Source organism: Gymnoscopelus microlampas (genome assembly GCF_963454915.1).
Source record: "Gymnoscopelus microlampas genome assembly, chromosome: 1".
NCBI lineage: Eukaryota > Metazoa > Chordata > Actinopteri > Myctophiformes > Myctophidae > Gymnoscopelus > Gymnoscopelus microlampas.
In genome coordinates, this window is record NC_139962.1 from 3,747,654 (window position 1) to 3,775,275 (window position 27,622).

At 41.8% G+C, this 27,622-nt stretch overlaps 1 protein-coding gene across 2 annotated transcripts in view; it reads right to left on the minus strand.

The window, feature by feature from the left end:
• Window positions 1-8,712: 8,712 nt before the first annotated feature.
• rab27a (RAB27A, member RAS oncogene family) overlaps window positions 8,713-27,622 on the minus strand; it is a 29,562-nt gene continuing 10,652 nt past the window's right edge. The window contains exons 2-7 of one of the 2 annotated variants that reach the window (XM_084057511.1): window positions 22,757-22,924; window positions 18,124-18,209; window positions 17,180-17,283; window positions 16,301-16,424; window positions 13,061-13,263; window positions 8,713-12,964 (exon numbers count right to left, since the gene is read on the minus strand). In XM_084057511.1, the coding sequence (XP_083913637.1) occupies window positions 12,963-12,964; window positions 13,061-13,263; window positions 16,301-16,424; window positions 17,180-17,283; window positions 18,124-18,209; window positions 22,757-22,909 (672 nt within the window). In that variant the 5' untranslated portion in view covers window positions 22,910-22,924 and the 3' untranslated portion in view covers window positions 8,713-12,962. Of the gene's footprint in view, window positions 13,264-16,300; window positions 16,425-17,179; window positions 17,284-18,123; window positions 18,210-22,756; window positions 22,925-27,622 lie in introns of both variants that reach the window. The other variant, XM_084057510.1, reaches the window with a different exon arrangement.

Below are 27,622 nucleotides of genomic sequence, written 5' to 3' on the forward strand. Positions count from 1 at the left end.
TGAAGGGAATGTCCTCGTCTTCGTCAGGGTGGAAGCGAAGGGGAAATTAAGTTTCTGCCTGTAACGGAGGTCCTCTTTAATCTCCGACCGTTACATTACAGGACTTCAGAGCTTCAACATGTGCACATACACGGTCCATATTGAAGCTTTAAAGTCTTTTAACGTAACAGCAGGGACGTGCAGAGAACGTTAGAGAGGCAGGGGCTGAAATTCCCTAAAAGGAGACTTTTGGCAAAACATGGTTGACCTGGTTCTCCGTTGCCTCTCTGAATGTCTTCTGAACGGCTTCTGCAATCAAAACAATGACAAATATGAACTCTCAGACTGACAGTACTTAGCCATTACAGAGGTTATACCGGTATGTCAGTCACGCATGTACAATGTGAATAAACAATCAACAAATAACTAGCACTGACAATAGTTATTTTTTTACCATTGATGACAGAATAGTTCGGCAGTGCTTTTGAAAGCTCTCTCCACGCTGTCCGGCAGAAGAGACTCATCAGGCCATTAAGAAGTCTGAAACAAAAAGACAACTTGCAGCTAAATTGTCAACTGCACACTCTGGCAACCTGCAATTAAGCCAATTATGTTGCTATGAAGCAGAAACAATACACTAACACAGTGGAAAGTGATAAATAATATTTCCATCCGTACTTTCCTCCAATATGGGAAACTGAAATACTTTCTTCTTGGCTGTTGAAATAGAGAATGAAACAATAAATGCTGAAAGGTTGAAAGTTTCCGTTTCCCAATTCTGGTGTAGGCACTGTTGTTACATATGTTATAACTATTAACATAACAATACGTCCAAGAACCTTTATTGAGCCTTGTTTGACATCACCATCTCCAGACAAACCATGTGTCTGCCTGTGATTTAGGCTATTTGAGGCTGTACTTTGGCTGGTGCAGATCTCAATAAATAACATTACTTGTTTTACAAGTTCAACATCATTATCTCTCTCCCCAAATAAATCTTTGCCACAGTAAGATGACTTCCAAACTTGATCAAAATGTACCTTTTGGAATCCTGTGACTTCTTCTTTTCCTGTTTCTCCTCGGATTTCTGATAAGATTTCCTACAAGGCAATTATTACATGTCATACTTGCAACATCACCATTGAGGATTACTGCTATACTGTTGGGGGGAGAAGAGGAAATTATAATATATGTCCTGATGAAGGCCTGATAGGCCGAAACGTTGACGAGCAATACATTCTGGAGCTTTTTGCAACCACCAGTGTGCAGACTTTATTCTTTTTCATTATACTTTGTTTGTCTAAGCACCTGGACCAAACGGATGTGCGTGCACTACCTTCTTCATACGAGAAGAGGAAATTAAACATATTACGTGCACCATTGCAACCCATTTTGCTCACTGCTACAGTCAATATAAATTTACCTTGTGGTGCTATGTCTTCATTGAGGCCTGGAGTAAGGCTTCGATTCACTGTTGGGGTAAAGGAAATAAATTAAGACATTGTCACGGTTAAGATCACTCCTAGACTCAAAATCTACCTTGTGTAGGTAGTCCTTGCTCCATTTCATCTTGGAGTAAGGCTAAGATTCTCTGTTTGGTGGGGGGTCTTACTCTTCTCACTTACAAATTCACCATTTATATCATTGCGTCGTGGCAGGATCGGAGTACACCTATGATACACTGTTGAGGAGAAAACAAAGTAAATTAGGCTACATGTCATAATTACACCATCACTATTGTGCTCACAGCTATAGTAAATCAACATCTACATTGTGTAGTGCTGACTCTTGCTTGCACCGGACTGAAGCCATAATTCACTGTTAGGGGTGGAAGACAATGAAATTACACATCATCCCAACTAATGTGTACAATGTCATCTCCACTTTGTCATCTACACATACCTTGTGATCTCTGTGTCCGTGTACATTCCAGGCAACTTGAGCAAGCAGTGTATGGCTGTGATCTGTTTGAAAACAACGTTATTATTAATCTCACAGCCTGTCTCATATAGCATTAGCAGCACTGACTCCACTGTATCCACTGTAACAGCCCTGTTCCTCCGTAGCCGGGCCAAATAAAGTCAAAACGGCTTCTGCAGTGACAACATGAAGACATCAATTAATTGAGGATATGTAATCTAGAGTGTACAGCTTGAAAATGAAATAAAATAATGTTAGCACTGACAATTACTGCAACATCACTTGTTTTTTTTTTTTTTAAATAATTTTTATCCCGCGATTTTTGTAACCCATTTTTTTCACCCGGTGCCAATTTCCTAAGTGATCCTGGGCGCTACACCAGCCCTACACCAGCCCTACACCAGTCCCCCACAGCCAGGGAGGCCAGGGCCGAGCTCATGCTTCCTTCAGTGCATGAGAGCCAACTGACCTTCTTGTCACCTGACAGGGGGGAGTTTCCCTGGTTGGACGTAGCGCGTGGAAGGAACACGTTATTCCAACCAGTTCCCTTCCCCTCCATCAGGCGCCCCGGCTGTCATGGGGGAGGCGGTATAGCGACCAGGATTACTACATGTTTTTGTGAGGGTATTAACTACCCTAGGAGACACGGGGAGAACATGCAAACTCCACACAGAGTAGGCCCTTTCGCCAACCCCACCCTGGGTATGGGCGCTGATGACGCGGAGGAGAAGACACGCCCCCAGCGCCCACAGCGTCCCCGGCGGGAATCAAACCCAGGACCTTCTAGCTGTGAGGCGACAGCGCTACCGACTGCGCCACCGTGCCCCAACATCACTTGTTTTAAATACAGTTGTTGATGTAATGGTGATATCTTTTTGAACTCCCCTTCCCTTGTTGACCTCCTTCCTCCATTCAAAGTTTGACGTCTTTTTTTCCAAAGGCTCAGACTACCAAGGACATTTTTTGCTTTCAGTGGATTTCCACTAGATGGCGCTGTTCTCTATTGCCTGAGTGACCAATTTCACCCTCAAGTCAAACCGATCCGGGAGATCACGTGATTAAAAGATTTCCCCCCATCCACTTCCAAGCTCTGTACCATGGGTGTCCGGGCCTTCCTAACCCTAACCCTAACCTTAGTGGGGGAATAGAACCCGGGGAACATAGGGATGACCCCCTGCTCTGCTGGGCCACTCCTCGACTCTGGAAAGCCCTCCCTGACCACGTGAGAGCATCACAATCTCTTGAAAAGAGGACTAAAGACCTACTTTTTGTTGTTGCTTCACTTATGACTAGAGGTTTGGGCCGATTTGTGGCCCTCACACATCTAGGCCCGACCAGCTACGTCACAGCTACGTTGCACCGGTGATCCAACTGATATGGCCATATACTGTATGGAGATGTGCAGTAGGGTGGGGTGCTGTGGCTAAAATGTGCAATGTAGTTTTATATTAACTGTACAATATGTAAGTACATCGAAGGTGGGGAAAGAAGCCTAGGTACTAGCCAGAGCACTGATCAATAGTCTGTGGCAAATTTGGAGGCAAATGGAGTGCTTGTGTGCTGACCAACCCCCGGACGTACTTTGGAGGTCATTTCAATTATAGTAGTAGGATAGGATATTAGATATATTAGATATTAGATTAGATTAGATATTAGATTTAGATTATAGTAGTATATATTATTGTTGCCAGACCCAAGGGGTCGGGCTTACATGAGGCTTTGTATCTGTTTTGTCCATACATGGTATGTCACTTTGTCCCCCGGCCCCAGCCAAAAAAGTCTGTCCCCCTTTCGTCATAGAAGGGACATAGAAGGGACACACGTCATGCGAAGCCCGGCCATTCAGATTTCAACCACTAGGGGTCTGGCAGTACCAGGTCTCCTGGTTCTAGTAGTAGTATAGGAAGTATAGGATAGGATAGGATAATGGTTACAATGGGTGTTACTAACTGAGCGGGGAATGCGTTCCCAGCCTGCACCGCCGGCCTGTGCGGTCTAGTTTTGTGAATTCATAAAGTCAGAATCCCAATCCCTGCCGATCCACCAAATCATGATGCTGTACATATTTGGACGTCAATATGATGTCATATTGATGATGTTAGAGATTATCTGGTGGAGATTTAAGAGGGTGTGTTAATTGGCTTGGCCTCGTTCCTGTCTTAAGCAGGGTATGTTTTTCCTTCTAAATGGCTCTCCAGCTGTATTTTTCAGCGGAGGATTTGTCCTGTCCCGTGTGTCATGACGTATATGAAGAACCTGTTCTCCTGTCATGTAGCCACAGCGTGTGTAAAGCCTGTCTCCAAGATGGTCTCATACATAGGGATATAAAGTATTGTCCAGTTTGTAGTAAAATACCTTCAACGGATGATCCAGCCTGTATTCGGGTTCTGAAGCACCTGTGTGAGACCTTCTTGGAGGAGAAACATAGGAAAATAGATCCCAAGGAGGAAGTCCCGGAATCATTGAAGCTCTTAGAGGAGAAACTGAAAGTCTTTAATAAAGTTAAAGCAAACTGTGACCAAGTAGCAGAACAGATTAAGGTCCAGAGCCATAACACAAAGAGGCAGATTAAGGAACAGTTTAAGAAGCTTCATCAGTTTCTACAAGAGGAAGAGGAAGCTAGGATCACTGCACTGGGGGAGGAAGAGGAGCGGAAGAGTCAGGTGATGAAGGAGAAGATCGAGGGTCTGAACAGAGAGATATCAACTCTTTCCAACACAATCAGAGCCATAGAGGAGGATCTGAGAGCTGAACACGTCTCACCTCTGCGAAACTACAAGACCACAGTGGAAAGAGTCCGGCTCACACTGCAGGACCCACAGCTGGACTCAGGAACACTGATAGACGAGGGCAAACACCTGGGCAACCTGACCTTCAGAGTCTGGGACAAGATGAGGGACATTGTCTCCTACACTCCTGTCATTCTGGATCCCAACACTGCCCGGCCAGGACTGATCCTGTCTGATGATCTGACCAGTGTGAAATGTGGCCAGGAACACCAGCTTCCTGACAACCCAGAGAGGTTTGACTACTGGTACTGTGTCCTGGGTTCTGAGGGCTTTGACTCAGGGACTCACAGCTGGGATGTCGAGGTTGGAGAAAGTCGGCGTTGGGCATTAGGTTTGCAAGTTGCTTGCTATAGGAAGGGATACCATTACCAAGACAATAAACATTGTCATTGGGCTTTAAAGTTATACGATGGTGAATACACAGCGGACTGCCGAATGTCAGGGTCAGACACTGACCTGACACTGATTCTTTCATGGAAACCCCGGAGGATCAGAGTGCAACTGGACTGGAACAGAGGAGAGCTGTCATTCTCTGATGCCGATACTAACACACGCCTACACACCTTCACACACACTTTCACCGAGACAATCTTTCCATTCATTCATATCGTTGATCATGAAGTCCCTCTGAGGATATTGCCACGGAAGATCAGTGGTTTTAAAGGTGATGACCACACATCTGGTTCTTAAACGGCAATCACCATGTTGTCTAGGGCAGTCAATATGAACTAGTATTTCTGGATACTCTAATCCAGGGGTCTTCAATGTTTTTCAGGCCAAGGACCCCTTGGCTGAGAGATCAAGCAGGGGCCCCTGCTTGATCATACGTCAATATGAGGTCATATTGATGATGTCAGAGATTATCTGGTGGAGATTTAAGAGGGTGTGTTACTTGACTTGGCCTCGTTCCTGTCTTAAGCAGGGTATGTTCTTCCTTCTAAATGGCTCTCCAGCAGCATTTTTCAGCGGAGGATTTGTCCTGTCCTGTGTGTCATGACGTATATCAAGAACCTGTTCTCCTGTCCTGTAGCCACAGCGTCTGTAAAGCCTGTCTCCAAGAAGGTCACACACAAAGGGAAATAAAGTATTGTCCAGTTTGTAGTAAAAGAGCTTCAATGGATGATCCACCCTGTATTCGGGTTCTGAAGCACCTGTGTGAGACCTTCTTGGAGGAGAAACATAGGAAAATAGATCCCAAGGAGGAAGTCCCGGAATCATTCTTACAGGAGAAACTGAAAGTCTTTAATAAAGTTAAAGCAAAATGTGACCAAGTAGCAGAACACATTAAGGTCCAGACCCATAACACAGAGAGGCGGATTAAGGAACAGTTTAAGAAGCTTCATCAGTTTCTACAAGAGGAAGAGGAAGCTAGGATCACTGCACTGGGGGAGGAAGAGGAGCGGAAGAGTCAGATGATGAAGGAGAAGTTTGAGGGTCTGAACAGAGAGATATCAACTCTTTCCAACACAATCAGAGCCATAGAGGAGGATCTGAGAGCTGAACACATCTCATCTCTGCGGAACTACAAGACCACAGTGGAAAGAGTCCGGCTCACACTGCAGTACCCACAGCTGGACTCAGGAACACTGATAGACGAGAGCAAACACCTGGGCAACCTGACCTTCAGAGCCTGGGACAAGATGAGGGACATTGTCTCCTACACTCCTGTCATTCTGGATCCCAACACGGCCCGGCCAGGACTGATCCTGTCTGATGATCTGACCAGTGTGAAATGTGGCCAGGAACGGCAGCTTCCTGACAACCCAGAGAGGTTTGACTACTTTTACTGTGTCCTGGGTTCTGAAGGCTTTAACTCAGGGACTCACAGCTGGGATGTCGAGGTTGGAGAAAGTCAGCGCTGGGCAGTAGGTTTGCAAGTTGCTTGCCATAGGAAGGGATACCATTACCGAGACAATCATTCACATTGTCATTTGGCATTAAAGTTATACGATGGTGAATACGCAGCGGACTGCCGAATGTCAGGGTCAGACACTGTCCTGATTCTGATTCTTTCAGGGAAACCGAAACCCCGGAGGATCCGATTGCAACTGGACTGGAACAGAGGAGAGCTGTCATTCTCTGATGCCGATACTAACACACACCTACACACCTTCACACACACTTTCACCGACACACTCTTTCCATACATTTATACCGTTGATGATGAAGTGAGGATATTGCCACGGAAGATCAGTGGTTTTAAAGGTGATGACCACACATCTGGTTCTTAAACGGGAATACCACCATGTTGTCTAGGGCAGTCAACATGAACTAGTATTTCCACTCTAATCCGGGGGTCTTCAATGTTTTTCAGGCCAAGGACCCCTTGGCTGAGAGAGAGATCAAGCAGGGGCCCCCACTACATATTGGATTCATGTTAAATATGTTTTCAGACATTTAACTATACTGAATCCTCAATACTTTGTAAACTTTGTATATTTTCGGCTCATGTTCCCCCCAGAATAGGGATGCGAGGGTTCAAGTGGTTAATGTAAGAATATAATAATTAGGGGGGTGACATTAACATTGAAGTCAATGAGACCACCTGGGTGCAAATACATGTTTGCACCCAGGTGCCCCACAAAGGGGCGGGTCTACGGCTACACGGGACCCAAGAGGCAAATAGCAAGAGTCGCATTCTCCGGTTTACTTCCCGTTTCTGCGTGACGTAGGTGGACGCCTTTTTAGGAGACAGGAAGCAAGTTGGAGTCTATTGATTCCAATGGAAGAGTGAACGTGAACACAGCTTCTGAACCATTCTTTAGCTCCATGGTCACTGAACTAAATATTAGAGCCAATCGCCACAAGACACACAATATGTACAAGATTTTCATACTAAAATTTCTTTTTTTTTAAGAGACACAAATGAGGGGATAATCAACGTTGTTATCGACTTTTCTCTATCCCAGCAACACACTCTCGCGAGATTTGGGAAGCTATCTGAAGAGTCCATCTGCAGTCTGACGGACGAGACATAGAGGGCTCTGTCTCTTATTTTTGAGCGGTGTAGCCGCTCCTATAAGTGGGGTTGGGACCCATGACCCATCCGTCCTTTTGCTGTACTGTGATTGGCTGATAAGTATTCAGACCCTTTGCTCAGTACTGTGATTGGCTAGCGAGACGCATGATGAAATTCATAACCTATAAATAGCACCATGCACTTCAAAAAAAAGTATTTTTTTTAAGTGAGCTTCCATCACTGTGATGACCACTGTTCTAAATAACACCGCTCACTTCACACTGGGTGTGATTTTTTAACTCTATGCTCTGTCCCCATAAGATGTTCTAAAAACTGATTAACTGAGATTATATATGTGAATATAGAACGTGAAATCATTATGGACATATTCAAAATTAAATAAAATGTGTGTTCCAATGCTGTCTTGGTTGATGGGGTATCATGACATTTTTCTAAACATAAATAAACAGGAGCACATCTAGCATAAGACTGAATAATACGTGTGTGTTTGTGGGGGGAATTTCATAGGTTTCTTAAAAGCATCTTTTCCAAAAACAGTGCACTTTCAAACATGTAAAGCATTGATTTTCTTTAATGAAGAAAATACACAAATACACATCCTCATGACGTTGTCAGCCAGGGAGAGGGGAGGGGGAGGGTGGTGGGATGATCGGTGGAGAAGCAAACCACGCCCACTTAGGGGACCATTAAATGGTCTCCTAAGTGGGCGTGGTTTGCTTCTCCACGCCATGTAGGATTGGTGTACTACTTCGCCTCTAGTGGCTCCAATGGAAATTGCATATCTTTCTATATTAACAATCTTTGACGGGACTCTTGACCCTGATTGTGACATTCGGTAGGTGGTTTGAAGACACCACTTTTGGTGTAACACCTATACAATGGCCAGTCACAGCTTTTAGAGTTACATGTTAGAATAAACTTTTTGTTGCACATAACGGACGAGCAGGCACTTTATCAAACACACATCACATGCATAGCTCAAGCAGAATCAAATAATGTGCCTTTGTCACAATACCGTAGCTTCACAGAAAAACGACACGTACCTTCACAGAATAAATAAATATATCTTTATTTTTGGATATAGTTACACATTTGGCATCTGTAATCGGAGATGTGATCAACATCGATATACTATCTATATACGCTGTGGTATTTGAACCTATGGGCCAAAATTGTGAGTGAAAGATATAATAATTATATAGGCCTACAGCAAGTTGTCAGTCTATTTACGAAATATGTAAGTGCTCACACTATACTACAGATGGCAGTGTTGAATACATGATTTGTGTGTGAACTTTCCCAATACAACATAAAAGTGATTTCAGTGACTTTTATTTTTTTATACTAAGTGCAATTATATTCTATTAAAACTGTTGCAATTTACACGAGGCAAAAAGTCCACCGTGGAGATAAAACCAAGGCACAAGCACCTTTTTAATATATCATATGCATAATATACAACTGCTGCTTACCAAAATGTTCTTGCAAAAACTTGCGTTTAATAGCCTTGCTATGTTACTAACTAACAGAGATCTCCATTTCCCCAACATGATAATGCAACATTATACGTTTAGTCCAAAAGCTACGCAACTATTCCCATACAATTTTTTTTTACATGTGGTTCCATAATCCAATGGTTCTCAACCTGTGGGTCGTGACCCCCCAGAGGGGTCCCCACATGATTTTTTAAAAATATTTTATACCTAAACAAAAAATAAGGAAAGACAGACAAGAAAAAGACCATTACTGCATCAAAAGTAATCAACAAACTATTGTCAAATAATATAAGAGGCAAACATTGTGGAAATAGCCGATCTACAAGCTCACAACGCGACTAGATTTAGATTCAATAGAGTCAAACTAAATGTAATGCCTCAACTCCTACAATTCCAAGTGCTTATCAGGGGGTGGGGGTTCAAATATGATTATTTAAGGGGGGTCGCGGCCTGAAAAAGGTTGAGAACCACTGATGTAACATTACGTTCAGTCCAACAAATACACAACTATTCCCACACAATGTAAATGTGGTTCCATAATAATCTAACAATGGGAAAGTCTAGTGCCCTGAAATAATTCACTTTCAACAATGGCCATTTTTTTTTTTTCTGCACATCTGGGAGTCTGGATTAGAATGTTAATTATTGTCACTGTCAGGCAGAAAACCAGCATCGTCATCTCTCATTTATAATTGTTTTCATAAATTAATGCCCTATTTTATACTTTCATATTCATATGACGATGAGCAAAACCTCAACTTCGTTTTGGGGGGGAAATATGCATGGCTTTATCGCTGCATTCCTTGTGGCGCTCGTGACGACACAAACCCTTCGGAAAAAATATATTTCCGGGCGAAATTAATCGAAGAAGAAAAAAAACCCCGCTCCATTGTAAAAGACCTTTTAGGGCAGAGGATCAGAGTAGCAGAATTTATCAGCAGTTTCACACCGTGAACTCAGAAATGCAAATGAAAGCATGAAGGCATGTTGTCCTTTCCTGCCTGTCAATATACTGTATGTATCAAGTATCCACAAGAGCAATTTCATGAATGGAAATGAGAATATATTCAAAAAGGCACATCACACCGCACAGAGCAATGACTGCGCTCAGCACAGCAGTTAATGTTCCATTTGTCTAACATGAAATACACCATATACTGTCAGGGTTCCCACACATTTTTAACAATGAATTTTCAAAACTTTTCCATAACTTTTCTAAAGTATTTTACCCCATTTCCAGGACTATAGAAATCATACAGTGCAATAATGAGACTCTTAAACCAGTGTGCCATCAATGGCCCAAGACGGACTCGAGCGAAGGTGTCACGTGACAAAAAGAACAGATCTACAAGCTAACAACGTATCAAGTAGCACTGCATTTTACCACATTTGACCTGTCTTTCACGTAATGTTTGACAAAAACAATGTATTTTGTTGCTGTCGGAGAGAAACCTCTCATCTACAGCGTCACACAAAAGCATCAAAAGTAGCAGATCTACAAGCTCGAAGCTTGTAGATCTGCTACTTTTGACATTTTAGAATTTGAATCCTGAAAACTAACAGTTTTGAACATTTTCCAAAACATTTGATTAATTCCAAACTTTTTCCAGGGTCTGGAAAACTGTTTTTCTAATTTCAAAATATTTCCAGGAATTTCATGACCGTGGGAACCCTGTTCTGTATACCCAAGCATTGTTAAAATCTATTTCCCCGTCATGTCTGAAATGTAAGGCTTAATGTACAGTACACACCATCGTACGATGGAATATAAATCAGGCTGAACCCACAGACCATTTTCACACGGCGGCCATTTTGGAATATTTTACCTTGAAAAGTTCCACCCCGTTGCCGTGGCAACCGGGGTGGCATTCATTGACTTAAATAGCAACATGGCCGCCGTGTGAAATGAATATGGTCTATTCCCAGGGATGCGTCCGAAATTCCATACAGACCTACTATTTCCTATGCCAAATGTAGTATGCGAGACTCTTTAGTATGTATAGTACGTGGAATTCATACTCAATTTGGGAAATTACAGAAACGGCAACAGTGGACACTATGCTGGCAAGATTGTCCCACAATGCAATGCGGCGACAGCGTACGTGGCGTCCAAACGTCCGGGCGTGATGTCAATTACAACCCGTTTAGACCGGTTTAACCTATGCGTCTTTATACCGTTCAATCCAGGACAGCATCTACGCAATTTTAGATGTTGCTATATCGTCCCTGTCGGGCAGAAACCGCTTGTAGATCTGCTGCTTTTGTGGTTTTTGAATTTAAATCCTGAAAAGTAACACTTTTGGACATCCCACCCAGCAGAGATGATTTGTAAATGATACAGCAACATAATTATTATTATTTTGTATTTATTTAAAGGAACGACGCTTTTCAGAGGACTGTCTTAGAATGGGCCTTCAGGTATAAATGGGTAAAACGTGTGTAGAGCGTACTTAGTTGTTGAAAGCGAGAACGCGTCCCATAAACAAAGGTTTAAACTGCTCTGTCTACAACAGTGGTTCTCAACCAGTGGTCCGGGGACCACCAGTGGTTAATGAGTTAACATAGCGTCACAATCATTTTTAACCACTTAGCTTTGGGCTATTCAAAAATAGCAGATATACACTCGGTGCCGCGCTACGAGCTTGTAGATCTGCTATTTTTTAATTGAAAATGTACTGATATCTTTGCTTCTGGGGGGTCCCTGGCACAAAACATTTTCAAATGGGGGTCCGCGGGCCAAATGTATATCAATTTAGGGGTCGTTGGCATGAAAAAACGTTGAAAACCACTGGTCTACACTCTACAACACAGTGATGAAATAGGATCCTGCGCGTGTAGTACCCCAGCTTTGTCACAAGGTGGGGTACTTTTCCTAACATTGCGCCCGGTCCATCTGAAATGAAACGTACTGTTTGTGTATGCACTATGCAGAGCGGCTCACAGAACTATGTGGAAAAATACCACAATGATTGGTATGAAGCTACCGTAGGGACGGAACGACATGAACATTACACGTCACGATTATTGTGGCAAAAATTATTGCGGTTAAAGATATTATCGTGGTAATCCAAATATGCTTAAAACTTAAAATACCACTTTTGTTAACCACTTGAACCCCCGGAGCATCCCTATTCTGGGGGGAACATTCGACAAAAATAGCAGATCTACAAGCTTGCAGCGGATTTAGCTATGAGCTTGTAGATCTGCAATTTTTTTTAAACATTCGTGAAAATGTGTGCAAATCTTTGAATATATATGTACACATACACTATAAATGTTCTCTGAGAAAAACTTATGTTGCTATAATATCAGTGGTTCTCGATCTGTTATACCAATGATGCTAATGAAGGCTCTGTAACATTCTGGTCAAAGAGTCAGGGTGCTGATATTGTGTGCATGTTGGCTCACTGGAAACACTAGGTGTGTAACTCTGAGAGTAATGGGGGTCCTTGAAATTAAAAGGTTTGAGAACCACTGTGCTACACGAAATGGAACAGAGCATTCATTAGTATCATTAGTAACACCTGTGAAGGCAGTAAGGAAGAGGCCCAATTTCTTTCCAACATGGCTGCTGTGCATAGAGCCTATTTCGGACACAAGCCCCCGCGTATCTCACCAAATATATCACTGAAGGAAGGGGGAAAAAAAAACTGCAGATAGCGACCGGTTGCCGTTGATCCTAACATGATGCTAACATGATGCTAACATGATGCTAACATGATGCTAACATGATCCTAACATGATGCTAACATGATGCTAACATGATGCTAACATGATGCTAACATGATCCTAACATGATCCTAACATGATGCTAACATGATGCTAACATGATCCTAACATAATGCTAACATGATCCTAACATGATGCTAACATGATCCTAACATGCTAACATGCACATTTGCTCCTGTCCGAGGCCTCGGCGAGGTCGGGGTTGCCGCCGCCGGTCCCGTTGGCTCCGCCCCCCCCGCGGACCGTCCCGTCGGGGATCCAGGACTTGTCCACGCAGCGCTCCATCCGCTTCATGATGAGGTCCAGCAGCACGTCCACGGAGCGGATGACGTTCTGCCCGTTCGCCGCGCTCGTCTCGAAATAGGGGATTCTGAGACGAGAGAAAAAAATCGGGGGAAATGATGATGAAACCTGTGTTTAAAATACATTAAGACCGGGAAAGCATCTGTGTCATTTTTAGATTTCTTTGGCTATTAAGAAAATAGCAGATATACAAGCTATGAGCTTGTAGATCTGCTATTTTTTTCCCGCAAATCTTTGAATGTACACCAATGCTACAAATGTTTTCTAATTCCTACAGTTTTCTGAGAAAAACGTATGTTATACAGTAATATCAGTGGTTCTCGATCTTCTTCATGTTAAGGACCACCCACAATGATATGTATTTGGACCCCCCCCCAAAATGTTTTGTTCCAGGGACCCCCCAGAAGCAACGATTTGAGTCAAAAATTTTCACTTTAAAAAAAAATATATATATTCAAAGGTTTGCACACATTTTCACTATTTTTCAAAAATAGCAGATCTACAAGCTCGTAGCGCGGCACTCGGTGCCGCGCTACGAGCTTGTATATCTGCTATTTTTGAATAGCCCAAAGTGTAAAATAACTCAAAGCTCAAATCTAAAAATGACACAGTTCCAGGTCTTAATGGGTTAAGAGTTAAGACTTTTACAAACATGTGTTGAGGCCTCCAACAAACAGGTGAAGTAAGGATTCCGTCTGTATTCATTCCAGGTGTGTCCAGTACTGTAGCTCTCGGGGGGGGGCAGGATATTTCACAGAGGTGTATAAATATTTGCCTTTCGAGGAGGACCAATCCAGTCCCAACACTCTGCCCGCCCCCCCCGGACCAGGGCAAACAGGACACGCACAGCCACGGCCCTCTTGGTAAATGTTAACAACAGGGAGAGGTCTGGAGACGGACACCCAGCCATACTTTTATCCATCTATGGATCTATCCGTTTATCTGTAGAATAATCAATCAATCAGTCAGTCAAGTCTATGACAGTGGTTCTCAACATTTTCAGGGCGCGACCCCCCAAAAATAATCATATTTGAACTAGGGCTGTCAACTTTACTCAGAAATTATATTCTAATATTGGTTTTAAAAAATGGCAGATATTCGAATATATTCGAATATTATTATTATTATTATATATGTATATATATATTTTTTATATCTTTCAATTTTCTTTTGACAGAAACAGTACAAAAAAACAATATCGAGTGCTCGGATCCAATAAAACATATCTTTTGTTTGTTTTTATAAGTTACATACATTGTTTTTTGTATTGTCCCTGTCAAATAAACATTAAAAAAACATATATATATATTCGAATATTAATTTTCATATACGAATAGACATATTTTCCCCATATTCGAGGAATATTCGATATTAATTCACCAGCCCTAATTTGAACTGGGGACCCCCCCAACCTGACAAGCACTCTGAATTGTGAAAATAGCCGATCTACAAGCTCACAACGCCTCGCAACGCGAGGCGTTGTGAGCTTGTAGGTCGGCCATTTTCAAAATATTTATCTGTGGAACCGAGTCAAACTAAAAGTAACGCCTACAATTCAGAGTGCTTGTCAGGTTGGGGGGGTTTGCCTCTTTCTTATATTATTTGACAATTTGGCCAAATGTTTGACCAGTTTTTGGTCTATTTTCAATTCTTATTTTTTTTTTGGTATCATCTTGTGCCAGACTTACTTCTGGCTGTGTTGTCCCAGTGCCAGAGATTTTTCAATTTATCTTAGATTTTTCAAGTAGTCACAGAATATGTATCTCCAGTATGATCGATCCCCTGGTGGTTGCTAATCACTGAGGGTTGCACTGTGTGGTTTCACAAAATGTCAACGAGGTCATCGCGACCTCGTTGACATTAATTGTCTGCCTTTGAAAATAACATGTCTGGGCCAAAAATACATAGTAAAAAAAAAACAGTACACAGGAGCCGAGATACAGCGTTTTTAAGTAATAAGTTAAACAAGAAGTGAATGGAGCAGCAAATCTTCAAATCATGATATCTTGGGTTCTGAAGGTTTTTTTTTACTTTTCTTTTTCAAAAACACGTCAAACACGTCATTGTCACTTCACTGTAATCTGGGGACCCCCACCAAATCATGGGTTGAGAACCACTGGTCTATAAAGTATATCTCTGTCTCTGTCGGGGGGGGGGGGGGAAACCTCATATGTTCAAAACTGTTACTTTTCAGGATGCAAATTCAAAGAGCAAAAGAACTGAGTTCATTTAAGAAAAAATGGAGGTAGGAGGTTTCTGCCCAACAGCAATGATATAGTTTCCATCAACCTGCATTTTTTGTGTGTCAGCATAGGTAGGTGACAACCTACTTTTCTCCTTTATCTACAGTGTCTGTCTGTCTGTCTGTCTGTCTGTCTGTCTCTCTGTCTGTCTGTCTGTCTATGTTTAAGGGAGACGTTCATGGATACCCTATCCATCCATCCATCCAGTGTTCATTTCGTCGACTAAAACTATGACGAAAAACATCCGTCGACTACCTTTTTTCACTGACGAAAACTAAATAAAACCTAAATAAAACCTAAATAAAACCTAAATAAAAACTAAATAAAAACTAAATAAAAACTAAATAAAAACTAAGCTACGACGACTAAAACTATTACTAAATATATTGACAATTTCGTCAACAAATAAAAACTAGACTAAAATGTTAGTGAGGGATCTAGTGGAGAAGAGATCCAGTAGAACTAAAAGACAAGTCATTTATGTTTGGTTGCGCTCGGGTGTTGCGCTCTGAAAATAGCAGATCTACAAGCTCACAACGCGTCGCAGCGCGACGCGTTGTGAGCTTGTGGATCTGCTATTTTCAGCATGCAACCAAGTGTAAAATCAGCCATTACGACGCCATCAAGGCATCGCCAACATACATGTTAGTCGACTAAATCAACTGTAGATTTAGTCGACTATTCTTATGATATTTAGTCGACTAAAACTAGACTAACAGTAAAACATTTCAGATGACTAAAATATGACTCAAACTAAATGGAATTTTATTCAAAAGACTATGACTAAAACTAAATCAAAATTTGCTGTCAAAATCCACACTACAGAGAGAGGTTGACGGAGGTGAAACGGGTACCACCTACCCATACTTCTCTGCCAGCTCGCGAGCCTCCGTCTCGCTGACTGCCCTCTGCTCTGCCAGGTCACACTTATTACCACAGAGGATGACGTCTGGGTTCTCGCAGTACGCATGGATCTGCAACTGACCTGGAAAAACACACAACCAGTTAAAACACATTTAGACCCATAGAGGCCCATTTTAAAAACGCCTTCTGAATCCTAACCGAAGTTTTCAGAAAATCTTCTATTTTTCATTCAAAAAAGGAAAAATCAAATCCTGTTGCTTTATACATAGCAGCAATCTAAAATGACAGCGATGCTTTACCGGTTTTAAAGGTACTAGATTGTTCAGGCCTGGTGTGGCTATTGTGATGGCAGAACCGTGACCTGCGTTGGTGCCAAGTTTGGTGCGGATTGGAGCAACGTGTGCCTAGCAGGTCCGCATGTCACCATCGGTCGGTTAATTTTAATATAGGATAACAGCGTATAGGTTTTCCCGGTAATGTGTTAAACAGAGCCCATCACTTGTGCGACAGTTTCATTTTCTTAACCGCACCGGATAGATATACGGTGGAAGGACCCCCAAATTGATATGCATTTGGCCCATGAACCCCCATCTGAAAAGGTTCTGTTGCCAGGGACGCCCAGAAGAAAAGATTTATAAAAAAAAAAAAATGTAAATGTTCAAAAATATCAGATGTACAAGCTCGCGGTGACGCACAAAGTGACGCGCTGTGAGCTTGTAGATCTGATATTTTTGAGAACTACTCTTCTAAACCAGTGTTCTAAATCCTAAGAGTTTTCTGAAAAACTTGTTTGCTATATATAAAGCTAAAATCTAAAATTCTTTCCCGGTTTTAATGGGTAAACAAACAAACAAACACATAAATAAAAGGCCTTACTCATCCAGTTTCTGACGTTGAGAAAACTCTGCTCATTTGTGAGGTCAAAGAGCAGCAGGAAACCCATGGCATCCCGGAAGAACGCTGTGGTCAAACTGCGAAATCTAAAAACGACACCAAAACATCAACCTCTGATTCAAGTTTTTTACGTTTTTTAACCCATTAAAAAGTTAGGGTAAGTGATTTTCTTTAGTTAAAATACGTGTTAAATAGCTCTATATTCTGATAGTACTCATTGCTATAGAGTGTTTGTTCAGTAACAGGAGTTTCCATGTCTCTCCAGCTCTTTGTTAAACAGAAAACGCATTTTCAGGTCAGGATACCAATTTTATAGAATCAGGATAGAGAACTCAAGACAGGATACAGATTAAACAAGTGAAATTGGAAGTGATGACACAGATAAATGAGCAGACACACAATTGGAACACTATAAAAATGAAGCTGATAAATGGGTACTCTCTCCTGATTGGTTGAAATGTTATCACTTACCTGAACATTTATTTTCTGTTTATTAAAGAGCTGGAGAGACGGGGAGACTCCTGTTACTGAACAAACACTCTATAGCAATGATTTCTATCAGAATATAGTGCTTTAACCTAAAAATATCACTTATCCTACATTTAAGACCTGAGGCCGATTCTACAAATGTCTTCTAAATCCTAAGAGTTTTCTGAAAAACTTATGTTGCTATTATCAGTGGTGCTCAAACTTTTTCATGTCAAGGACCCCCCCAAAATTATTAGGTATTTTGGCCGTGGATCGCCATCTCAAAATATTTTGTTCCAGGGACCCCCAGAGGCAAAGATTTTAGTTAAAAATGTTTGCTTTAAAAAAAAAAGAAATAGTTACAGTATAGTTTGAGAACCTATGGGAAATCCAATACAAAAAATAACGCTGTGACCCAGGGGGAAAGTGCCCTCTTAATGAGAACCATCGTGGTTTACCTCTCCTGTCCAGCCGTGTCCCACAGCTGGATGTGAATCTTCTGTCCTTTGCCTGTGGTTCCATCTGGACCGCTAGATTTGTATACCTGGGTGTGACAAGGGGATAGGGTATGTATATTATGTATAGGCATTCACAAATACAATGTCTATTTGGTAACACTTTACTTAAAAGGTCTCATCTATAATGCATTATAATCACATTTATAATGCATTATAATGCACTTATAAGGCATTATAACACTGTTATACATGTTTATAATCATGTATGACAACTAATTACAACGTTTATAACGTATTATAAGTGCTGGTCATATGCATTTTAAGTTTAGTGGAACAGCACATTATAACTACCTTAACTTAGTTAGTTAGGAAGTGTCTTTGTTAGAAGTTTTTATGCATAATTATAAACATTTATAACGAGTATAACGAGCTCGAAACTTCGAGCTTGTAGATCTGCTACTTTGGCCGTTTTTTTTATTTGAATTTTGGCTTCCACCCGACATAAGACTATATGGCATTACTGTAAACCTATTAAGACGGTGGGTTAGTTTTTCCTGTCTCGTGTCAGCTTGTAGGGGCTACGATCGACTAACGCTTCACAGATTCAAGATTCTAGCGTAGATTCTGGTCTTTGCAACAAGAGCTGCCTGTGTGTCACCACTTCCTTCTGTTTAAGAGCAGACTGTGGAATCACACTTTAACCAAACCTGCTCAACTGCCGTCAAGATTACAGTCAATGGCCAAACAGAGCCATGCTATTAGGCAATATCTGTGATGGTTATAGTGACAGAAGCGTTAAAAAGGGATATTTCACTTTCAAACATGTTTGGGGTCATTAGTGTGGTTGCCCTAACAGAAGCACTCTTCCGACTTTATTCTTTCTAGATAAACTTTATTTTGCCGCACTTAGGCCCTTAGTTTTCCCCCCCAATTTTGTGCCATATGCCAAAATGACCGGCTTCACCGGGAATCGTGTGCGTGCATTTTTTTTTTACGTGGGAAAACAAAAAAGGGGACGTTTACTCACGACCCCCCCCCCAAAAACAATTCTGCGACCGAAACATGGGTCCCGACCAGGCCTGGAATTTTGCCATTTTAGGGGCAAGGCCACTTGGCCTTTAGTGTTTTTCACTTTTTGAGGGCACAAACGCCAAATGCCAGAGCAGGAAAGCCATCAAATAAAACAAGATTTTAGTCCATTGAAAGAATTAATTGAATTTAAGAGTTAAGGATGATAAAAAAAAGAAATAGACTACCTGCAGTGAAATAAATAAATAAATAATGGTATTTACAATCTGATCCATGCTCAGCCCTGCACCAATCAAAGTTACTGGATTGGTTTAAAGATGGGGACTCAGGGGAGTTAAGAGTTCAGAATCTCAACAAAAGACAGTGGTGTCGACATGACAAGAAAGAGACAGAGGACAAAGTGGTACAGTCAGCTGGGCATTAAGCTGGGTCATTAAGGCCACTGTGGCCTCGAGGGCATGACATTTTTTAGAGGGGCACAACTTAAAGGTTCTATGACATTCATTTTCACATTTTTTTATTTTTTATGTTTTTTTGGGGGTTTTATGACCTCAATTACACCCAAAAAATCTGAACTTTGAACATTCAGTGGATTTTCTGTGGTCTGGGGTTTTCTGAATAATTAGGCTGAAAAGTAATCTGAGCTTGGCCCTTCGACAGTGAGGTCACTGTCGATTAATCCCACACACTCTCCTTCTCGCCCCTCCACTCCCCTATCCTTTCCTTTGGGGGCTGGGGGCGGAGCAGAGGCGATGATTGACAGGCAAAATCCCTCACCAGCGACACCCGCAGGCAAATATAAATGTTTTCATTGCAGTTGAAAAGGCTATAGAAATGTGAGAGAAAAACACCTGCCATGGATCAATGGAGTGGAATTTTTGGTTAAAACTTTCTATACACGTTTGAAGGACCATGACAAAGACTTTTAATGTGTGGTAAAACTGAACGTCATGAAACCTTTAAGGTCAAACTGAGGGGCATCGGCGGCCATGGGGCCTTCGTGGCCTCCCTGGAAGTCCTGCCCTGGTGCCGACCCAGACCCACCCTTTGGGAAACAGTGGCGGTATACAGTATTGTTGCACACAGTATATAAATGTATACTGAGTGACTACTGTGTGTTTGCCAATAAGGTATGAAGTGTTTGTTCTTAAGGAGGGTGCTGCCTGCTGTTACACACTATTAGTCATCCATCCTCCTAACACGTCTATTCCCTTCCTTCCTCATTCCTTTGTTCTGTAGCAGAATAATCCTCTGTCGCAAGAGTCCTACTTAATGGACAGAGTGTAAGTTAAGGCAGTTAAGACTGCCACAGCGTGCTGTTGTTCGCATCAAAGCACACCAGCAAGGCAGCAAGAGTGTAATGTGCTTAATTAATTTATATACTCCAGTGGTTCTCAAACTTTTTCACGTCAAGGACCCCCAAATTGACACTTATTAGCCCGCGGACCCCCATTTGAAAAGATATGCCAGGGACCCCCATAAGAGAAGATTTTTACGGCTCTAGCAGTGATTCTCAACCATTTTAATTTCAAGGACCCCCAGTTTGACATGCATTAGGGCTACGGACCCCCATGTAATGGCATTTCTATCTCTGGGACCCCAATTCATATTGTAAAATCAATGTTAATTTAACTCTGAGAGTGTACAAATGGAACCAAATGGACCCGCTAGGGTCCATTTGGTTCCATTTGTACACTCTCAGAGTTACAGACCCATAAGGATCCATTTGGTTCCTATCCATCATTTAGCTGGGGACCCCCTGGAACCCCCTCAAGTACCCCTGGGGGTCCCCGGACCCCACTTTGAGAACCAATGATATACTCCATTGTCCCTGCTGTTCTACATACTGCCCACCAGGTGAAGAAATCACAGATTGAGGTTTTAACCTTCACTTTTATGAAATACACACAGACCATTAGGGTTTTATGGAAGATGTTTCTGGAACAATGCTAGTTTCTTCAAATGCTCTAAATCTGAAAAGAGCATTTGAAAAAAATGAAAATAACCGATCTACAGTAGCTCTCAATGCGACGGTATTGAGGCTCCATGCACAGCAGCCATATTGGAAAGAAATTGGGCCTCTTTCTTACTTCCTTCACAGGTGTTACCAATGATACTAATGAAGGCTCTGTTCCATTCTGGTCAGGGTGCTGATATCGTGCATGTTGGCTCACTAGTAGAAACACTCCCGTAAGGGTCCATTTGGTTCCATTTGTACACTCTCAAGAGTTATGGGGGTCCTCGAAAATAAGACAACCACTATGCCACACTAAATGGAACAGAGCCTTAATTAGTATTATTGGTAACACCTGTAAAGGAAGTAAGGCAGGGGCCCAATTCCTTCCCAATATGGCTGCTATGCATAGAGCCTATTGAGGCTATTCTCTCTGCGCGACATGCTTCCTTCCATAGAAGACATGCCGTCTATGGAATCCGAATGACTGAAATCAGTCGTGTGGCGACTGGGAACTTTAATCCATGTGTCGCTGCGGCAGAAATACCAGCGTTCCCCCAAGCTCACAACGCAGTGTGCTTGCAGCACGTCACGAACTTGTAGATCTGCCATTTACGGTTATGTGACGTCAGTGTACACAACGACGTCGGTATCAGACGGCTAATATGCACCGGCTTTTTTTTTTTTTTTTTTTTATAATTTTTATCCCACGATTTTGTAACCCACATTTTTTCACCCAGTGCCAATTGCCTATGTAATCCTGGGCACTACCTACCCTCTGCCAGCCTAGGGAGAGCCCAAGCTGAAGCTCATGCCTCCTTCAATGCATGAGGAGCAAGCAGGCCGCTTCTTATCACCCGACAGGGGGGAGTTTCCCTGGTTGGACGTAGCGCGTGGAAGGAACACGTTATTCCAACCAGTTCCTTTCCCCTCCATCAGGCGCCCCGGCTGACCAGGGGGAGGCAGTATAGTGACCAGGATTACTACATGTTTTTGTGAGGGTATTAACTACCCTAGGAGACACGGGGAGAACATGCAAACTCCACACAGAGTAGGCCCTTTCACCAACCCCACCTAGGGTATGGGCGCCGATGACGTGGAGGAGAGAACACGCCCCCAGCGCCCACAGCGTCCCTGGCGGGAATCGAACCCAGGACCTTCTAGCTGTAATATGCACCGGCTTGTGTCCCGATTTTTAACCACTTCCATCCGTTGCCAGATCTGCTTATTATAATTATAATTATAATATAATCTACAAGCTCACAACGTGTCGCGTTGTGAGCTTGTAGATCTGCTTGTAGATCTTGTAGAAGTGCACATGTGGCCCATAGCTGCTTCGTTTGGGCTGGTTTTCCCTAGACCTGGTTGCTCGTTTCTCTCACTGAAATCTGGCAACACTGCCAACCCGGCGTAAACCAAAGGCATGTCTGCACGGTAGCCATATCCAGGTCAATCAATAGCATCAATCGAGGTAAAAGGACGCTTCTCCGTCTGGCTATCATCCTGTTTGAGACGGATTTCTAAACGTCACCAATTAGGTACAAAGCAAGGCACCAAGCAAGCCTCTAAGAAAGAAGAAAAGAAGTATTCCGAAACATCCCAAATAAAAACGGTGATGCTTGTAATTTCAGTAAAGAGAGGTTTACGTACCACTCTCCTTTCTCTGAAGTCTATTCCCACTGTAGTGATGAACTTGGAGTTGAACTTTCCGTCCGTGTACTGGTAGAGGAAGCTGGTCTTTCCGACGCCCGAGTCGCCCAGCGCCAGGAATTTGATGAGGTAATCATATTCGCCATCAGACATAGTGAACGCTTATTTCTGACGCAAACACAAACACAAAAACAAACACAAAAGAAAATAAATATCTGCATGTCTTCAAATGTCTTTGAAACTAAATATGGGAAATGAATACATGCCAATACATTTATAATGTTGAGATTTAGCCTAAGGGTCTCTTCACAAATTAAACTAGAAAGAATTCAAGCACAACTCAGTAGTAATAATTTCACAAATTAACACATCGTGTGCCAAAAACGGTCCGGACCGTTTTTGAGAATCCAAACGAAGAGTGCCCAAAACGGTCCGGACCGTTTTTGACCCAATTTTATTTTTATACGTGGGGCCCATGTGGGGCACTAAAACGAAACTTTGGGATCATCCAAGGAGTTTCTGAGAAGGATAGGCCGGATGTGGATCCATGTCAAAAATCCTTCCGGTCAGCCTTTCCAATGTTAACTCCATGACTAAAAGCTTAAAGGACGACTTCACCACTTTTCAACATATCTTCATATAATAGGTCCTCACTAATGCTCATGATAAAATGGTACAATTTTTTCCTAATCAGTCTGTGTCTCAGAGGAGGGCTGTAGACAGTTCAGAAACCCGTCTACCAATGACATCATCGATGGGGAATCCAAGCTAATATAAACTGCAGGCTTTGTATTCCTGGAAAGTTGCAATGCAACAATAGAAGCCATTGTTCTCACCTTAATAAAAATCTGAATAAAAAAATTGTAATCTTTTTTGGGAAAAAAATCCTGCCTAACGATGATGTCACTGGCAGACGGGTTTCTGGACTGTCCACAGCCCTCCTATGAGACACAGACCAAGTAGAAAAAAATTGTATCATTTTATCATGAGCATTAGTGAGGACCTATTATATGAAGATAGGTTGAAAAGTGGTGAAGTCGTCCTTTAATATCTCCATTTCTTTTTAACGTGGTGGAAGTGAGCCGTTTTCGATCGGCGATCACTCTGCAATGGAGGATCGCGTTGGAAATATTATTGTTCCAGGCGTTAGTCGGGACCCTCCGCCGTCTCGCACGCACGCTTTGTTTACATGCACTTCCGCGTCGGGGCTTCTACAGCACGAAACATCATCAACGTAAGTGGATGGAAGAATAGCAGGCACTGAACGTATAATATTTGAATAAACCTCTGGCACCCGATGTGTTAAACTAGAAAGAATTCAAGCACAACTCAGTAGTAATCATTTGACCGATGACAACATCGGTGGAGTTTCCAAGCTATAAAATAGAAACTACAGTTTCTCTCTTGCTGGAAAGTCAGCACAACATAGAAAACCATTTTTTCACCTATTAAAAACATTTATTAAAAACTGTGTTCGCAATTACCACCAGTGGACCACAGTGGTTCGCAAAAATAGCAGATACTGTATACAAGCTCACTGCGAGCTTGTGGGCCTACAACCGCGATGTTAGAGAAATCTTGAAAGTGTTAGTAATTTCCACTGATTTAGAAGGCATTTGTAGAATCGGCCTCAGGTCTTAATGGGTAAAAAAAACAAAAACACTTCAGTTCGATTCAATATTTTGTCTAATTTGTGCAGAGAAGAATGCCAGCACTCACGGAAGAAGAAAGACGCCCATTTCCTAATCAAGAGCACCGAACGACCCGCATAGAAAACCTCCACACCACATGCCTCTCTGTATGATAGTACACTTCTTTCACAACACCGATGTCCTCTTATGTCATCATCAAGGCTCTTGTAATTTAACCCATTATTCAAACCCGGCTATTCAAAAATAGCAGATATACAAGCTCATAGAGCGGCACCGAGTGCCGCGCTATGAGATCTTGTAGATCTGCTATTTTTGAGAAATCGTAAAAATGTTGTGCAAATCTTTGAATATATATTTTTTTCAAGCGAACATTTGTAACTCAAATCTTTGCTACTGGGGGGGGTCCCTGGAACAACATATTTTGAGATGGGGGTGCCTTGGCCAAATACATATACATTTTGGGGGTCCTTGACATGAAAACGTTTGAGAACCACTGATATAGTAACACAAGTTTACTATATCAGTGATGAACTGATGACAAGTTCTTTTTTCCAAAAAAACTGTTTTTAGAAGACATTCTAAAAACAGACATTTTGTAGAATCGGCCTCAGGTCTTAATGCAGGGGGTCTTCAACAGGGGGTCCGGGACCCCTAAGGGGTCCTCAGAGTTACTACAGGGGGTCCGCCAAATCTTTGTGTGATATGATTGATATGATTTTTTTGCCATAACCACTTGAACCCTAGCATCCCTTTTCTGAAGAAAACTTTAGCCAAAAAATAGCAGATCTACAAGCTCACAACGCCTCGCGCTGCGAGGCGTTGTGAGCTTGTAGATCTGCTATTTTTTGGCAAAGAGGTGTTTGGTGTAGAGGGAAACAAGAGCAGACCAAGTAAACAAAAAAAGTTGAATCTGAAACACAATTTTATACAATATAGAGTAGGGGGTCCCTGCTTCATCTCTCTCTCTCTCTCTCAGCTAGGGGGTCCTTGGCCTGAAAACGTTGAGGACCCCTGTCTTAATGGGTTAACAGTAAAATAAAGAGGGTCATATTACAGCATGCCACAGCGAGTAGGCCTACCGTATCACTATTCAAAACTATAGGCCTATATACCTAACTATTAAGTACCGTAGCTAAACAGAATGGCCTAGTATGAAGTATCACTATTCAATAGTGTAGAATTATGAACTATAATTCTTCAAATATTTACTGGGCCAAACACTTTGATGTGGTAAAGAATAGGGATGGGTATCGGTTGGGTTTTATCCGATGCCCCGGTGCTAAACCGGTATTTTTAGAACGGTGCCCAAACGGTGCCAGAACCAAATACAAAAACGCTCAATGCCAATTTAAACAATGTTGTACTAAATCCCTGCTAAACTGTTAGTTAAACGGTGCCAGAACTGATACTGTTCCATAAAGATTAAAAATAAAAAAATGAATGACATTTTTTTTTAAACAATGGTTTCCTTAAGAGCCTTTGTGCTGATTCTAGATCAGCCTAAATCACACACACGTTACACAGCACTACAAAACGGTGCCAATTCGGGTACTATACTAGTATACGGTCTAGTATGGTACCGGTTCTCGGTACTCAACCCTAGTAAAGAAAGCCTAACCCTACAAATCACTTCCATGTTGGAGTATAAATAGTGTTGGGAGTATAAATGTGATGAAGACTTTTTCAACACGTTCAAAGCAATAGAAAAAAACTAAACAAAAGGCAGACAAAGACAGAAAAAAGAAGAAAAGAGAAGAAAATATCTGCCAGGAGGCACGTTCAAATAAAAATAATAATAATGGTAATAACAGTAATAATAACTATAACACTAACAATAGTGAATAGTGATTCAGTGAAATTACTACCTAGACTAGAGCCATGAGAAAAATAGCACAGAATCGTCATGTGTAATTTGTAGTTAATAGCAGGATGCCCGGGGGGGGGGCGATTGCGCTGTGATTCACAAAAATGACAGATGTCTGCAGAAACCAATGTGACAATATTCAGGAATTGAGGTTCATGGCCTGCTCATGGCGCCACACACACACACACACACACACACACACACACACACACACACACACACACACACACACACACACACACACACACACACACACACACACACACACACACACACACACACACACACACACACACACACACACACACACACACACACACTCTCCTGGCAGAGATTAAGTGTAGATACAGTAGATAGAAATGCAGGCCTGTTCCTGCGTGTCATTTGAACCGCGTCATGCTGACACACACACATTAGCAGGAAGCATAAAGTCATTCACACCAAACCACCTTCTTTTTTTATCTACTGTGATCAAACTAGCAGCAAGAATGTGAGCCCGACTCAAGACGCAAGTAATCAAGTGTGTCATTCAGGTACCTCTATTCAGATCTGAATGGGCCCAATCTGCCCACACTTTACAGAGTCAAGTCATACTTAGTAACGTACACCTTTACTAAGTAAAGGACACCTTTAGTAAGTGCTGGCACTTTACTGTGATGATATACCAGTTCAACTCACTGTCACTTCCCAGTTAACTTTCCCCCTGATTAGCAGCAAGACTTCTCTTCATATTTTGGGGTTGATTAAGGATTGACACGATGACTGAATGCTTATTACATAGTTGTATAGTCTAAAGGATAAAATCTATGAGACAGACAGTGTGAAATGAAAAAGGAACTTTTCACGTTAATTTAGTTCAGTGAGTAACCTAATGTTGCACTAACTAACGCATAGGTTTTACATGTAGAATAAAGACAGGTACATATACGAACACAATTATACAGATGCAGCAACAAATAAAATGAAATAAAAACCCTTCCCAAAGGAATTAATAATATGTAGAGCCCAAATAAGTCTCGATTTTTTAAAAGTCCTATACGACCAATTAACAATATTTTTTTGACCCATATATTAGTACATTAGTACAAAATCAAATAAAGATTTGATTAAAGTTGTTTTAAAAAAATCAATAAATAAAGATTTGTGTTGCAATGCAACATGTTGTGACCTCGTAGATCGGCTATTATTGAAAATGTGTGAAAAAGGTTTTTTGAAACATTTGAAAATGAAACAATTAAAACGCCTATAACAACAAGCCCAAAACAGTTAACGCTGGGTTGAAAGTATCTTCTGTATAATTGCCGATAGTGATGGTCATGAAAACAGTCAAATAATTGAATAGGCCTGTCA